General features: G+C 42.7%; 1 protein-coding gene across 3 annotated transcripts in view; it reads right to left on the bottom strand.

Annotated features, from left to right (window-relative positions):
• cerk (ceramide kinase) overlaps positions 1–14,496 on the bottom strand; it is a 51,664-nt gene that overhangs the window by 16,184 nt on the left and 20,984 nt on the right. For all 3 annotated transcript variants that reach the window (XM_069909971.1, XM_069909970.1, XM_069909972.1), the window contains exons 5-7: positions 7,780–7,843; positions 5,250–5,395; positions 364–438 (exon numbers count right to left, since the gene is read on the bottom strand). In XM_069909971.1, coding sequence (XP_069766072.1) covers positions 364–438; positions 5,250–5,395; positions 7,780–7,843 — 285 coding nt within the window. The remainder of the gene's footprint in view (positions 1–363; positions 439–5,249; positions 5,396–7,779; positions 7,844–14,496) is intronic.

Raw genomic sequence — 14,496 nt, 5'->3', positions numbered from 1 at the left:
GTGGCAATTTCCCCAAAAGATTTATCCAGGTATTTTACTTTTTAAATCATTAAAGTCATTGAGTTGTTCTGCATAGAAACAGACTGCCCTTTAGTACGTTGAGTCTAGAAGCAACCATCGTGCCTATCTATACCAATCCCACTTGCCTGCATTAATTCCTTATCCCTCTATATATTTTTAATTCAATGTTAAGATTCCTATCTCCACTATTCTAACAAGGTGTGGAGACAGACTCTCAAATCCACAAAGGTAATCATTGTTTCAAGCAAGCCCTGGAACCTAGAGTCAGTTACAGGAAAACCATTCAGAATGCTTTATGGCTGTGTACATTTTCAGATGACATTTAACAATCAAGATACCAACCCACAATGATGTGCAAGGCAGAAGTCACTGGATCATTGACTCCAACTGTTGCATAGCATATGCAGTCTGTTGAACCTGGAACAGAATACATAGTATTATTTACCATTTCCTTTATTGTGATGTTAAAATAATGGAAACAATGTTTAACTTGGGATTTTTGTTTGAACGAGAAGGAACTGCTCTCAAATTTTTTTTTTAAAAATTGAGTCATCGTTCAATTTCCTTCAACAAAAGGGAAGAATTTCTTAAATGTGTCCACGACAACTTTCTTGATCAGCAAGGTTCAGGTCTGGTTCTGGGAAAGAAGGTGGGCCCAAATGCATTTAAAATCAGCAGAAAAACATTTTGGGGAATAGTAATCAGCAGATTGAAATGCTTTAATTAATAGTAGAGTTCAGCAAAGAGAAATGTAACACCTAAATAGTAAGGCTAACTTCAAAAGGATGTGACCTGGTGTAAGGTAAAACATCATGAGATGGGAATGTGTAGGGAGTTACCCTGTACAGGGCAGTAACAAGAAGGGGAGGTGTCCTTGTACTCCTGTTAGGTAAAACATCATGAGATGGGAATGTACAGGGCTGTAACAAGATGTAAATGCATCCTTGTACTTACAAGATAAGAGAGACATTGATGGATTGAGAGGCAGGAAGCTAGCAGGGAAAGGATAGCAACAGTTTTAGTCATTGGACAAGTAATGATATGATGATGTTCTAAGCATGTATCCAAGGGTATAAAAAATCACCATTTTGCTGATAACGGCAGAATGCATTCTCCGACTAACATGGTTAGTCGCAAGTGTTACAATCCGGTAATAAAGAACAAAGAACCCTGATTTCGACTCAGCCTGGTGTTTGTCTCACTCATTCATGAACAAAGCAGACCTAACACTGGTTAAACTGTAACTGAATTATCGATAAGTAAAACGGAATTAGATGACATTAAAATATAAAATTTCATTTAGTGGCTTGGTATAATCCCGTAATGCTATCAAAGCTATAACTCTCTGGATTACAAAGGAGATGAAGTCGATAATGGAGAGGGGAAAAATGGACGTGATCATATGAATGTCCAATGAGATCCAGGATGAACACTGTGCGCGGAGCTACGGCGGGGGGGGGGGGGGGAAGGGGGAGTGAAAAGAAAAACTGAACAAGAATACAAGACAAAAAAGTGAAAGCTTATACTTTAATGAAATCCAAGAATGTCTCCAACATGCACAAGAAAAGGGGTGAACCTTATTAGAGATTCAGCCCATAATGATGTGCTGTCTATATAAACCTATTCCACATCATTCCAACCCTTCCTTCTCTTATAGCCCATAACCTACCATTTTTCTTAGATTCTTGTGCTTATCTGAAAGTTTTTTTTTTTAAATGTCCCCATCACCATCCCCAACAATGCATTCCAGGCACCCATCAGTCTGTGTTTAAAAAAAAAACCTACCTCTGATGTCTCCCCTAAACTTTCTTTCACACATTTTAAACTGATATCCACTGGTATTTGGCATTGCTGCCTTGGAAAAAGGTGCTGGCTGTCCACCATATCTCTGCCTCTCATTATCTTATACACCTATATTAATTATATTCTCATCCTCTAAAGAGAAAAGCCTGAGCCCGTTCAACCTCTCCTTAGAAGACATGTTCTCCAATCCAGGCAGCAAACTTACAAATCTATTCTGCATTCCCTTGAAAGTTTCCACATTCTTCCTATAATGAGGCAATCAGAACTGAACGCAATACTCAAGTGTGGTCTAACCAGAGTTTATAGACCTGGTGCAACATGATCTCACGCTTCTTGACCTCAATCCCCTCACGAGTGAAAGCCAGCAGATCACACACCTCCTTAACCACATTATAAATTTGCATGGCAACCTTAAGGGGATTTACTGACATGATCCCCCTGTTCCTCAACACTTTAAACAATCTTGCCACTAACCATATACTTCACCTTCATTTTCAGCCTTTCAAAGAGCATCACTTCATACTTATCCAGATTAAACTCCATCTGCCACTGCTCTGCCCAACTCTGGATCCTGCCCATATCTTGTTGTAACCCACAACAACATTGTTCTCTATCCACAACACCTTTGCTTCTTTGCCCACGTCATTTATAAAAATCAAAGAACATGAATCCCAGAAGAGATCCCAGCGGAACACCACTCGTCACCAATCTTCAGGCAAAATAGCTTCTCTACTACCCCCTTTGCCTTTGTGTGCAACCCAATACTGAATCCACACAGCTAGGTTTCCACGGATCCCATGCCTCATGACCAGAACGAGCTTACCTTGTGGAAACCTTGTCAAATACTTTACTGAAATCCATATACATGACATACATTGTCTTTCTTTCATTAATTTATTTTGTCACCTCCTCGAAAAAACTCAAATAGGCTCGTGAGGCATTTCCTACCCCTCATAAAGCCATGTCAACTATCCCTGAGAAGTTAATGTTTCTCCAAATGCTCAAATTCTGTCACTAAGAATCCTCTCCAAAGGTTTTCCCACCACTGATGCAAGACTTGATGTTCCGTATTTCCTAAGTTACTGATTATTATTCTTGAACATATGCTATCTTACAATACCATTCCTGTTGTCAAGGAGGCTGCAAAGAGCATGGTTAATGCCTCAGCAATTGCTTCCCTCATTTCCTGTAATAACCTGAGGTAATCATGTCTGGCCTTGGGGGCATTCATCTGAATAAAAAGAGTCAGAAAGAAATTCAAATGAGTTCTTGAACCAGAGAATGCTGCCAAAATCTCAGCATAGGTAATAGAGAAAATAGATGAAATTTGATAAGGAGAAGGGGCACTAGAAGCTAGCTATGTTTTAAGTAAACAGGTCAGCTAGTCCAGATGTAATGTATTTATGTTGCCCAGAATGGAAGACGAGCAAGTGTTTGCAATAATTATCCATCATTTCCCAGCAGTGTCTTTACAGCATCAGTGATCTGGACCGAGGTTCGAATCCCACGCTGTCTACAAGTTTGTACATTCTCCCAGTGTCTGTGGGTTTTCTCTGGGGGCTCCGGTTTCCTCCCACTATTCAAAACGTACGAGGTTACTTGGGTCTAAATTGAGTGGCACAGACTCGTGGCTGAAATGGCCTCTACCATGCTGTATATCTAAATTTTAAATTTAAATTTAAAATGTAAAATTTTTCATCCATTCTCTCCCAAGTCTGGAAAACTACACTTCATTTCTCATGCTCTACCTTGGGTAGTCATGCTTGAAGCTCAGCAATTTTTTCCTTCTCCTTAACTGTTTCTTCCTTCAAGTTACCTCCTAAAATAGATTTTTTAAAACATTCACTGCCACTGGACCATGCACTTCATTCTGTGGATTACAATAGAACTTAAATTTGATAATTCTACTGTTAAGAAGCTCGGCATATTTTGTTGGCTGTTGCAATCACTACATTTCCCCTTTTAAACTGCAGACACACCCAATTTTGTTATCATCCATATTGGTAAATAACTTTACCGTTTGTACAGGGTCACAGACACTTTTTAAGAAAGAAATTTTTAAATAGAATTTTTGAAATGCTCCAAAGAACATTTGGGAATATTTAGTTTTTTTTTTTAAAAAGACATACAACAGTTACAGGCCCATGCTACCCAATTACACCTAATTGACCTACAACCACTGGTAAGTTTTGAAGGGTGGGAGGAAACTGGAGCCCCGAAGGAAAACTTACACAGACACAGGGAGAACATATAAACTCCTCACAGACTCCACGGGATTTGAACCCCAGTCCCGATCGCTGGACCTGTAACAGTGGTGCATGAACCGCTACACTAACCATGTCGCCGTGTTTTTCTTGGGAGAAAAAAAAACGCAGGGAAAACATATTAAGTTCAGAAAGGGAAGATGTGATAAAAACAGTCCCTGGCTAAAGATTTGTATTACAAAGTAACATACAGAAAATAAAGGGTTGGGAGCAAAATGGTCATGGTTTTGAATTATTCGTACAGATTTAACAATAGGTACTTTCAGGTGGCCAAAACAGCCCAATGTAAAGCCACATATTTGACCTCTATGTGGCTGTTGGGAGGCCACCAAAAAGTGCAGGAGGCGCCTGCAAGCCACGCTTGCTAACCCTCCTCCAGGAGGGCTAATCACCGGACCACTGAAGTCCCCACCACCACCTGAATGCAGCCACCTGAAAGCAGCTGCTAAGAGGTTGACAATCAGCTGGCGAGCACTTGACAGCCCCTCTCCCCACTGCCCCTGCCCCCCCGGCGCGGGACGTCAGGGCAGGGGCAGCCAGCGTGGGCTGTCCCCACACTGATCCCACTTCCCCGCTCTCTCTCTACAGCCCCGTGTCGATCCCCACACTGATCGCACTGCCCCATGCTCTACCCACAGACCTGTATCAGTCCCCGCACTGTGGGGTGGCTGGCGCGGGCTGTCAGCGCTGGGGCGGCCGGCGCGGGATGCTGGGGCAGCTGGCAGGGGCAAAGCAGTGGGATCAGTGTGAGGACTGGCATGGGGCTGTGGGAAGAATGCGGGCAGTGGGATCAGTGTGGGGACAGCCCACTCCGGCCGCCCCAGCACTGACAGTCCATGCCGGCTGCCCCAGCACTGACAGCTTGCCGCCCCAACCCTGTCAGCCCAAAGGAACAGGAGCTGGAGTGCGCTCCTAGGTGCCTCCTGTGTAGTTGTCCCTTTCAGGTGGCCAGCGCTTTGCTTTCAGTGCTGCCACCTGAATGACCATTCCACAGGTCTGACTCCACTACTGCAAGTGCATTCTTGGTGGAGATTGCACCTGAAAGCAGCTAATTACTGTCAAAATAATTAACCTGGAGATGGTCGTGCATTCTGCATCAGGCTTTTAGACAATAGTTTGACCTTTTATTTTGACTTTAAATAGTAGAAATATATTTCTTACCTGCAGGAATAATTCCAATCCTCAAATTACAAGGTACAAGTTCATCATTGGGATGATTTTGATTAACACATGCATTTTTCTGTGTCCAACCAATCACACCATGCATTATCTCACTGAACATGCCATCTCCACCAACTGAAACAATCCTAGCAAAAAGTTTAAAAAAAAAATCAATCAATACTTGGGTCAAAATTTGATCAATATTTTAAATTGCATTTCCTTCCTTTATATCTTCATATGCTTGTGTTCCGCTCATGCTTATTTATTCACCTCTTTCAAAAAATCCATTTTTTTTAAAAACCAGAAATACTTTTGTTCTTGGCAAAGATTCACCCATATGGTGATTTTTAAAATGTTAAAATAGTAGATGAAAAAGAACAATAAACAAAATTGCTGGAAAAACACAGGCAGTCACACAGTGTCCATAGGAAGCCGAGGAATATAACGTCTCACGCCTGAGCCCTCCGTCAAAGTAAGAGCAGAGAGCAGGCAGGTGTTGTTGAATGGGGGAGGAGCACAAGCCAAAAGGCAAGATAGTATGAGTGGGAGAGGAAAAAAAACTGAGAAATGACAAGGGGAGGGAGTAGCTCTGAATGGAAAGGGAATGGGGTGGGAGCTGAAGGAAAAGGATATAGCAAGGTTGGAGTGGGTTCAGAATGCTTCAGAATGAGAAGGCTACATTGAGGAACACTTAGCAGCTCTTGGACTCTATTCATTAGAATATTGAAGAATGAGAAGGGATCTCATGGAAACATTTTGAATAATGAATGGATTAGACAGAGTGAATGTAAATAAGATGTTTTACCTGCTGGGTGATTCCAGGACAAGAGGGAACAGTCTTAGAATTAAAAAAGTACCAATTTACAACGGAGATGAGGAAAAGTTTCTTTAGCCAGAGGGTAGTGGATATGCCACATGCAGCTGTGGAGGCAGGATCACCGGGGGAATTTAAAGGGGAAACTGACAGGTATCTAATTAGTCAGGGTACCATGGGATATGGGGACAAGGCCAGAACTTGGAATTAAATGCAAGAACAGTTTAGCTCAGGAAGGTTTCACAGAGCAGACACATTGGGCCAAATGGCCTGCTTCTGTTCCTTTTTGTTGTGATCTTGTGAAAACAGAGACAGACAGGCAGGGCAAGCGTGCCAGAGGGCGGGCGGGCGCGCCAGAGAGGGCGCGCCAGAGAGAGAAGTGTACTAACAGAAACTGGAGGTCGATGATGAAATTCCATATGGATTGAAACAGCCCAGGTGGAATATTAGGTGTTGTTCTTCCAATTTGCGGGTGGCCTCTGTTTGGCAGTGCATGAAGCCATGGGAATGGAGAGTGAGGTTGTGATTGGGGCGTGAAACTGAAATTGTTGGCTACTGGGAAGTATCCGTAATTGCAGATAAAAAAGGAACATTGTGACACCAATTTTATGAGAAGGAAAACGTTTTAAACATTTGAGGAACAAATAATTTGATGCTTACATCAGACCAATACAATAATGAACAACCAGAAATCTCATTCCATTTAATTTTGTGTCTCCCTTTTTCTTACTGAAAGAGATTTTGTTCTAAACTGGTGATTCAACAGTCATTTTTAGACATAATTAACATAGTTATTTTCTGCACATTTAAAATGATCTTTCATGTTCTTATTATATTATTAATGTTTATTAAAAATATACTGGAATGTTTAAGATCTCGAAGCCATAAAGCTGTAGGAGTTCACATTCAAGAATTTATCATTGGTTATCCTTGGGTAGCAACATTTTAAAAATTATTACTTACTACTTTGCTGAGAGTAAAATCCACTGTCAACATATCAGTCCTATAAAATCTTGAAATAATTTTAAATTTTGTCACCTGACCAGTTTAATGACCCAGTTCGAGATCCAGTCTGGCCCCTCCTCTATTCGGCTGTTCCACATAGTGTGTCAGGAATCCTTCTTGGATTCACCTGACAAATTTGGTCCTCTTGCTGTCAGGAGGTGCCAGTCAACATCAGGGAAGTGAACGTCTCACATGACAATAACCCTACAATTTCTGCGCCATTCCCAAACCTGCCAAGGTATCCCAAGGGCTATTTGGAGGCCTTATAGACTACTCTCAGCAGTAATTGCTCCCTTCCCATTTCTGACTTCCACCCACACAACACATACTCCCTCCACAGCGTCCTACCTTTCAGCAGCCATGACCAGTAATGCTATTCCCCTCTCCCCCTTTCTCTTACTTCCCATCCTATTCCTTTTAAAACACCTAAACCCGGTACCTGCATCAGCCAGTCCTGTGCTTCTGCTAAGTCTCTGTAATTCCATGCACTGATCCATGCTTTAAATTCATCTGCTTTATTCCCATTGCATTGAAATAAGACACATTTTAAACTCTCTAAGTGACTTAATTGATGCTTCCCCCCTGCCTGTCCTTCCTCTCAAACCTGCAACACATTGCACCAATAAAACTGGCATTGACTTTGGCCAAAAATCTGCAAGTCCTTAAATATTCGATCAAGATAGAATAATACTAGTCACAATAAACACTTACCCATTGTATTTCTTCAGATCAGATTCCAACAAATAATCCCTGGCATGATTAGCACACTCAGTCACTGGACAAGGGAGAAAAATACTCAAAATGTGCCAAATTACAACCACAGCAAGATGATTTGATTTCTTTCAAACGGTTTAGCACAACCACACAGGTTTATAATTCAAACAGTTTGCACCAAAGGTCCAATCTGATCATGAACTGAAACCTGGAAAATGAAGTTTGGTCTCAAATGATGCGGAGGTTGTGACAAGCATGGCTACATAACGTTTGGAGTATTCTCACTGCTTCAGTTTTACAAGGGATACTGGTTTGGAGTAGTCAGATCTTTCATTCAACTTTGTTGGAAGGTGGTCAAATTGAGCTTGCCGGTTTAATATGAATGGAGCTGAGGACCCATATCAGGTTCGTCATCGACCTCGCGGATACTCAGGCTGTGATCCCAGATACTTTATTGCTGGAGGAATATGCACTAGAAGGGGGCCAAATTATCCAAAATGCTACACAGTTGGCATTGCGGTTAGCGCAACGTCCTTACAGCACCAGAAATCGGGACTGGGGTTTGAATTCCGTGCTGTCCATAAGGAGTTGGTACGTTTTTCCCCATGTCTGCGCGAGTTTCTCTCTCCTCTCCCCCACCCCCCCCCCCCCCCCAAGGGCTCCAGTTTCCTCCCACCATTCAAGGAGTATAGGTTAATCGGGCGTAAATTTGGTGGCATGGGCTGAAATGGCCTATCACCATGCTATGTCTGAGTAAATAAATTATATTTTCTAACATAGAGGGCCATTTGGACCATTGAATTTATGCTGTTCATATTCCAACCAGTCCTGTTCTTTCACTTATTTTCCTGTAATTTAAGTTCTCTCATATGCTCATCAACTTCCCTTGATGCTCTTGTCACCCATATTTGGGACAAGAAACAGTAGGCAATTAACTTACAGTATCACTAAGGAATGAGAAAGAAAACTGGAGCACATGAGGAAACTCATGCAGCAGCAGTCAAACCCAGGACTGTTGCACTAATCTAGGTTAGGAGTCTCAAGCCAATGTCAAAGCCATTCAGCAAAAGAAAAAGTTCCCTCATCCAATTTGATTTCTTTTCTCCATTTCAAATAATTTCTAACAATTTTCAGCAATGTGAAAAGTTACAGAGAAGCCTCTCTCACACGATGACCTGGCATTGAAATATTAAATTTAATTATCTGGAGAAGCTTAGAAAGGTATATTAAATCAAAACACAAAATAAGGGTCTGAATGTTTATTCAACATACATAAAAATTCAGTTTTTAAATCATGTTACTACTAAAATCTGGCATGCAGGAAACAGAACACTCATTTCTGTTTTTACTGTTGATTTTAACAATACTGTACAACCTTCTCATGGACATTGAGAAAGTGGACATTGAGAAACCTTTCTCACAAGGTTGGTGAATTTCTGGAATTTTCTACCCTGGACTGACATGGAGGCCATCATTGGGGTATTTTACGAGGATTGAGATTTTGTTTGAGAGATCAGAATTGAGAGTTATGGACAACTAACACGGAAGAAGAAATGAGACCATGAGCAGATCTGCCATGGTTCAAGATACCAAGTGGCCTTTTTTCTGCTCCAAGGGGAAAATAAGAATCAATTCAGTAGCTATCTAGCTGGAACAAAATATAATTGTTAATGTAAATAGAAATATGAACTTCAAAGAGATGGATGTAAATTAAGTTAAACAAGAAAGTCTGCAGATGCTGTGGTTGTGTGCCATGCTGAGTTTCTCCAAACGTGCTGGAGAAACTCAGCTGGTCACACAGCATCCAAAGAAATGGGAATGATGGAAGGGCCCAGGCCCAAAACATTGGTTCCCCTTTTCTTCCGATGGACAGTGTGTGACTGGCTGAGTTTCTACATAACATTTAGGTATTGCACTGGATACTAAACTACTTTAATATTATTTAACCACTGGCTACACCATTAAGTACAGGTACTATATGTATAGGACACAAATCCAATTCTCATTATGCATTATCCAATACAAGGGTCTTTGACCTGAAACATTAACTCTGTTTCTCTTCCCAGATGGCCTGAATTGATACTTCCAGCAAAATTTGTGACTTGGGTACCTGTTCATTCACATGCCTGTTCCCATAATCTTGGTTGCACAGACTTGGTAGTTGTCAAAGATGGCAGGATCCAAAACAGCATGCCAGCAGATGCAATTAGCTCGTTGGCCTTTGCATGCTTCTTCTGGAGTTGGTGCTCATGTCAGAAATATATTGTCATAGGTATTGATAAACCTGAAATTTATAGCAAGGAATGCTGAAAAGGAATGGGTCCCTGTGTGGCAAGCTATTGTGGAGTATTGTGTCACCAAGAGAGGCAGTAGGTCTAGCCTCCAATTTGCCTCCACAGTTGTATCAAAATAAATGCAGGAATATACATTTTTTGCATTAAGGACCAACCAGTGTCAATTTGAATACGGAGTGTCATTCATGTGAAACATTTTATTTCAAGCATACACAATGAAATACTCATTCTTCATGTACAAAAAAACAAATGCTGCAGTTTATAACATAGTTTTGTTTCAGATTACTACTCAACAAAAGCAATCCAATAGCAGTTTATTAAAATATAGGAATTATCATTGATAAGTGAAATCTATGCAAGACCTGGAAGGTCCTCTAGAGCACACATGTCAAACTCTGGCCCACGGGCCAAATTTGGCCTGCGATATAATTATATTTGGCCCGCAAGATCATTTCAAAAATGTATTAGAGGTGGCCCGCCCTGCAGCGAGAGCGATGCTGTTTTTTGGTAATGTCACCCCCACCATCCTCCCCCTTCATTGCACATCCTTCCCCAATGTGACACGAGAAATTGTAACACGAGAAGTCTGTCGATGTCATCAGCCGGCAAGCCAGTTGGAAGGCTCCCAGCACAACCAGTCACTTCTCCCACCTGTCGAGCGGTGCGGCGGATGGGCGAGCACCTGTGATTTCCTGTCGGCGCGACGGGCATGGCAGGCTGCGCACGGCCCCCAGGCAGCGCGAGCCCCGTGCGACTGGCACCGGATGGCCCTTCCACAGCGCGAGCGCACTTCTCCCGGTCGCCACGGCCTTCAGCGCTTGCACCCGCGCGGACCCCAGGGACGGCTGGATCGGCCCTGCACGTGAAAAGAGAGATGGTGGCTGTCCGCAAAGGCTGATCGGCAGTGCGCTGGGCCTGAGTGGGTGGTAAGCAGGGGTGGGCAGAGGGTGTAGGTGAGGAGTAATGGGCAGGGGAAGTTATGGTGGTGCGAGGGGCAGTTAGAGGGAGGGATGAGTAGAAGGAGGGGTGGATAGGGAAGAGGTAAAAGCGAAGGGGCAGGGCGAGTAGGGGAGGGGTGATTAGAGGGTGAGAGATGGGTAGAGGGAGGAACAGGTTGAGGGGAGAGGCAGTAGAGGGGCGTGTATAGGATGGGGTGGGTAGAGGCAGAGCGAGTGGAGTGAGGGGTGAGTAGAGGTTGGGTAAAGGACTGGTCAGGTAGAGGGATGGTGGGTTGAGGGTGAATAGAGGTCTAGAGCCTGAGGAGTGAGCAGGAAATGCTGAGTCCTGATGCAGGCCAAAATGGACACAGCCTGTGAATGCTGACTACATCTCCACAGGGACCAAATTGGTTTCCCTCAGGTCAAGCAAAGGGTGAACTTGAGCTACCTACTCCTGACCTGTAACATTATCCTCCTAAAGTTATATCCTAAAGTTTAACATTACATGTGTTGAAAGAAGAGAAAACATGCAGATGTTGTTGAAAATTTTCAATAAATATTTAGTTCAGCCCTCGACTTAGTCCAAGTTTTTAATTTTGGCCCTCCGTGAATTTGAGTTTGACACCCCTGCTCTAGAGTCTTGACAACCACAGTCTTCGTGTTTGATGCAACAGCATCTTATTTAAAATATTGCTTAACAAAAGTTAATTGTACACATTTTGATAAATCAATTTATATTTTAAAAATACAAATTTTGTAATTTGCATCACTCTCTCCTGGACTTCCTCACAAACCATGTAATATCTTCAACATGATTGTACCTGTGCATTTCAAACTACAAATGAACATAGGATACAGGAACAGTTGGCTGACAATTCTCCAATAAGCACCATTATATCACCAACTGTCTTGTAGGATCACTCGCCAACAATCCACATCTCCACTCCGCTCTGGTTCACCTGCCTCTTCCCACCATGTAACCGCCAAGATCCTAAAAAGAATTCTACCAAATCCTCTGCCCTAACTTTTGATGAAGTCGAAGTGCGTTCACAGCCCACTTAAATCATGAGGGATACGTCCTTATCTATTTATCACTTGCTCCAGGTCTAAACAAAAGCAACTCTGACATGTCACAAAAATGGTCCATCCACAATGACTCGCTTACCTAACTCTATCTGAGGAGATGGCAAGACATTTGCATTTTGATGTCTGAGAAATAGGGGTTTAAATTGATAAGTATCTCAAAGGATAAAAGTGCAACAGTCACCTACTCCTTGTAATAAGTTGTAAGCCTTTTTCCACTGGGATCCCAGTTAATTAGCTGTGCAGTGTCCTGGGATAGGAAGCCCTTAGCCCTTTTCCACTGGCACCCTGTCCAAGGAATTAATTGGAAATTTTCTGGGACAGGGTCCAGTGGAAAAGGAACACTGTCAGAGCGCCAGTGTCAAATGATGTAATTTCACGCTGGGGATTAACTGCCTCTACCCCTACTCATACCCCTGGCACTTGCTGACACCATACTGCTGATAAAACCAGTGGAAAAGGGACAAAGGGTTTCCTATCATGGGACACTGCACAGCCAATTAACTGGGATGCCAGTGGAAAAAAGGGCTCTTTGTGCCATTTCCACTGGGTCACCCTTAACTGGGACACTAATTGCTTTTCTACTGAACATACTCATCCCTGGGAATTGGAGTGTTCTACCTTCAATTGGAAATGGGTGACTTTCTGCTGTCCCTTTTCCACTGTTTTTGTCAGCATGCTGGTGTCAGCATGAGTAAGGATAGAGGTAGTTAATTCCTGGCATGAAATGATGTCACTTGACGCTGGTGTTCAGACAGTGTTCCTTTTCTCCTGGGCCCTGTCCCAGTAAATTCCCAGTTAATTTCTGGGACAGGGTGCCAATGGAAAAGGGGCTGCCTAGACATACGCATGGACTGCAAATTCAGCAAACTACAAAGGTGACCCTAATTTGTGCATCTGGATTCTTTCATGATACTGTGAAAAGAAAGAACACGTGCTCTCTGCACAACATTCCACCATTGTTCAAACTCCATGCAAAAGTTGTAATGAGGCTTAGACGCAAACATAACCAGATAAGCACTTTTGTGCAGATCTAGTGACCAGCACAGGGTTCCACAAATATTTAATGTAACATTAATGAAGTGAACAAGTGCCAAAACCACAACTTTTATATTGATTTTCACTGTGCAGACTGTTATTAAAATCTCAAGCTGTACCATTGTTTGAATTACAATCCCATTTTCCACTGGCATCCCAGTTAATTGGCTGTGCAATGTCAATAGGTGCTGGAGTAAGCCATTCAGCCCATCGAACCAGCACTGCCATTCATTTAGACCATGGCTGATTTTTCCACCATCAGTACCCTGTCCCTGCCTGCTCCCCATAACCTTCAATTCCTCTGTCCACAAAAACCTTATCTAACTCCCTCGAACTTATCCAGAGAAGCCGCCTCTACCACCCTCTGCAGCAAAGCATTCCACACACCAACAACTCTCTGGGTAATTTTTTTTCCCTCATCCCTGTCCTTAAGGGCCTTCACTGTACATTTAAACTATGGCCTCTAGTCCTAGTCTCCCCCAATATCTGGAACATGTAATCAGTTTCCATCGTGTCCAATCCCTTAATAATCTTATATACCTCAATCATATCTCCCCGCATCCTTCTAAATTCCAACATTTACAGCCCCAGTTTATCCATCCTTTCGGCATACATCAATCCCACCATCCCGGGAACTAACCTTGTGAATCTATGCTGCACTCCTTCAATAGTGAGAATGTCCTTCCTCAAATTTAGAGACCAGAACTGGACATAATACTCAGGTGTGGTCTCAACAGGGCCCTGTGCAATTACAGAAGGCAATCTTTACTCCTATAATCTATTTCCCTTTTTATGAAGGCCAACATGCTGTTTGCCTTTTTCACAGCTTGTTGAACCTGCATGCTAGCTTTTAATGACTGATGTACAAGTATACCTAGATCACGTTGCACATCCCCACTCCCTAACTTGACTCTATTTAAATAATAATCAGCCTTCCTGTTCCTTCCACCAAAGTGGAGAACCTCACATTTATCCACATTAAACTGTCCTGGGATAGGAAGCCCTTTGTGCCATTTCCACTGGGCCACCCTTAACTGGGATACTAATTACTTTTCCACTGAACACAACTCATCCCCAGGGATCAGAGTGTTCTACCTTCAACTGGAAATGGGTAACTTTCTGCTGTCCCCTTTCCACTGGTTTTAATTGACACGCTGCCATCTGCAAATACCAGGGATATGAGTAGGGGAAGAGGCGGTCAATCCCCAGCGTGAAATGACATCACTTGACACCGGCATTCGGACAATGTTCTTTTTCCACTGGACTGTCCCAGTTGATTCCTGGGACAGGGTGCCACTGTCATGAAGCAGGGTCTTTATAATCAAAACAAGACATACTGAAATTGTCTTACAATAGGGCCT

This window comes from Narcine bancroftii, chromosome 13 (genome assembly GCF_036971445.1).
Source record: "Narcine bancroftii isolate sNarBan1 chromosome 13, sNarBan1.hap1, whole genome shotgun sequence".
Classification (NCBI taxonomy): Eukaryota; Metazoa; Chordata; class Chondrichthyes; order Torpediniformes; family Narcinidae; genus Narcine; species Narcine bancroftii.
This window is presented reverse-complemented; position numbering and strand designations above follow the sequence as displayed.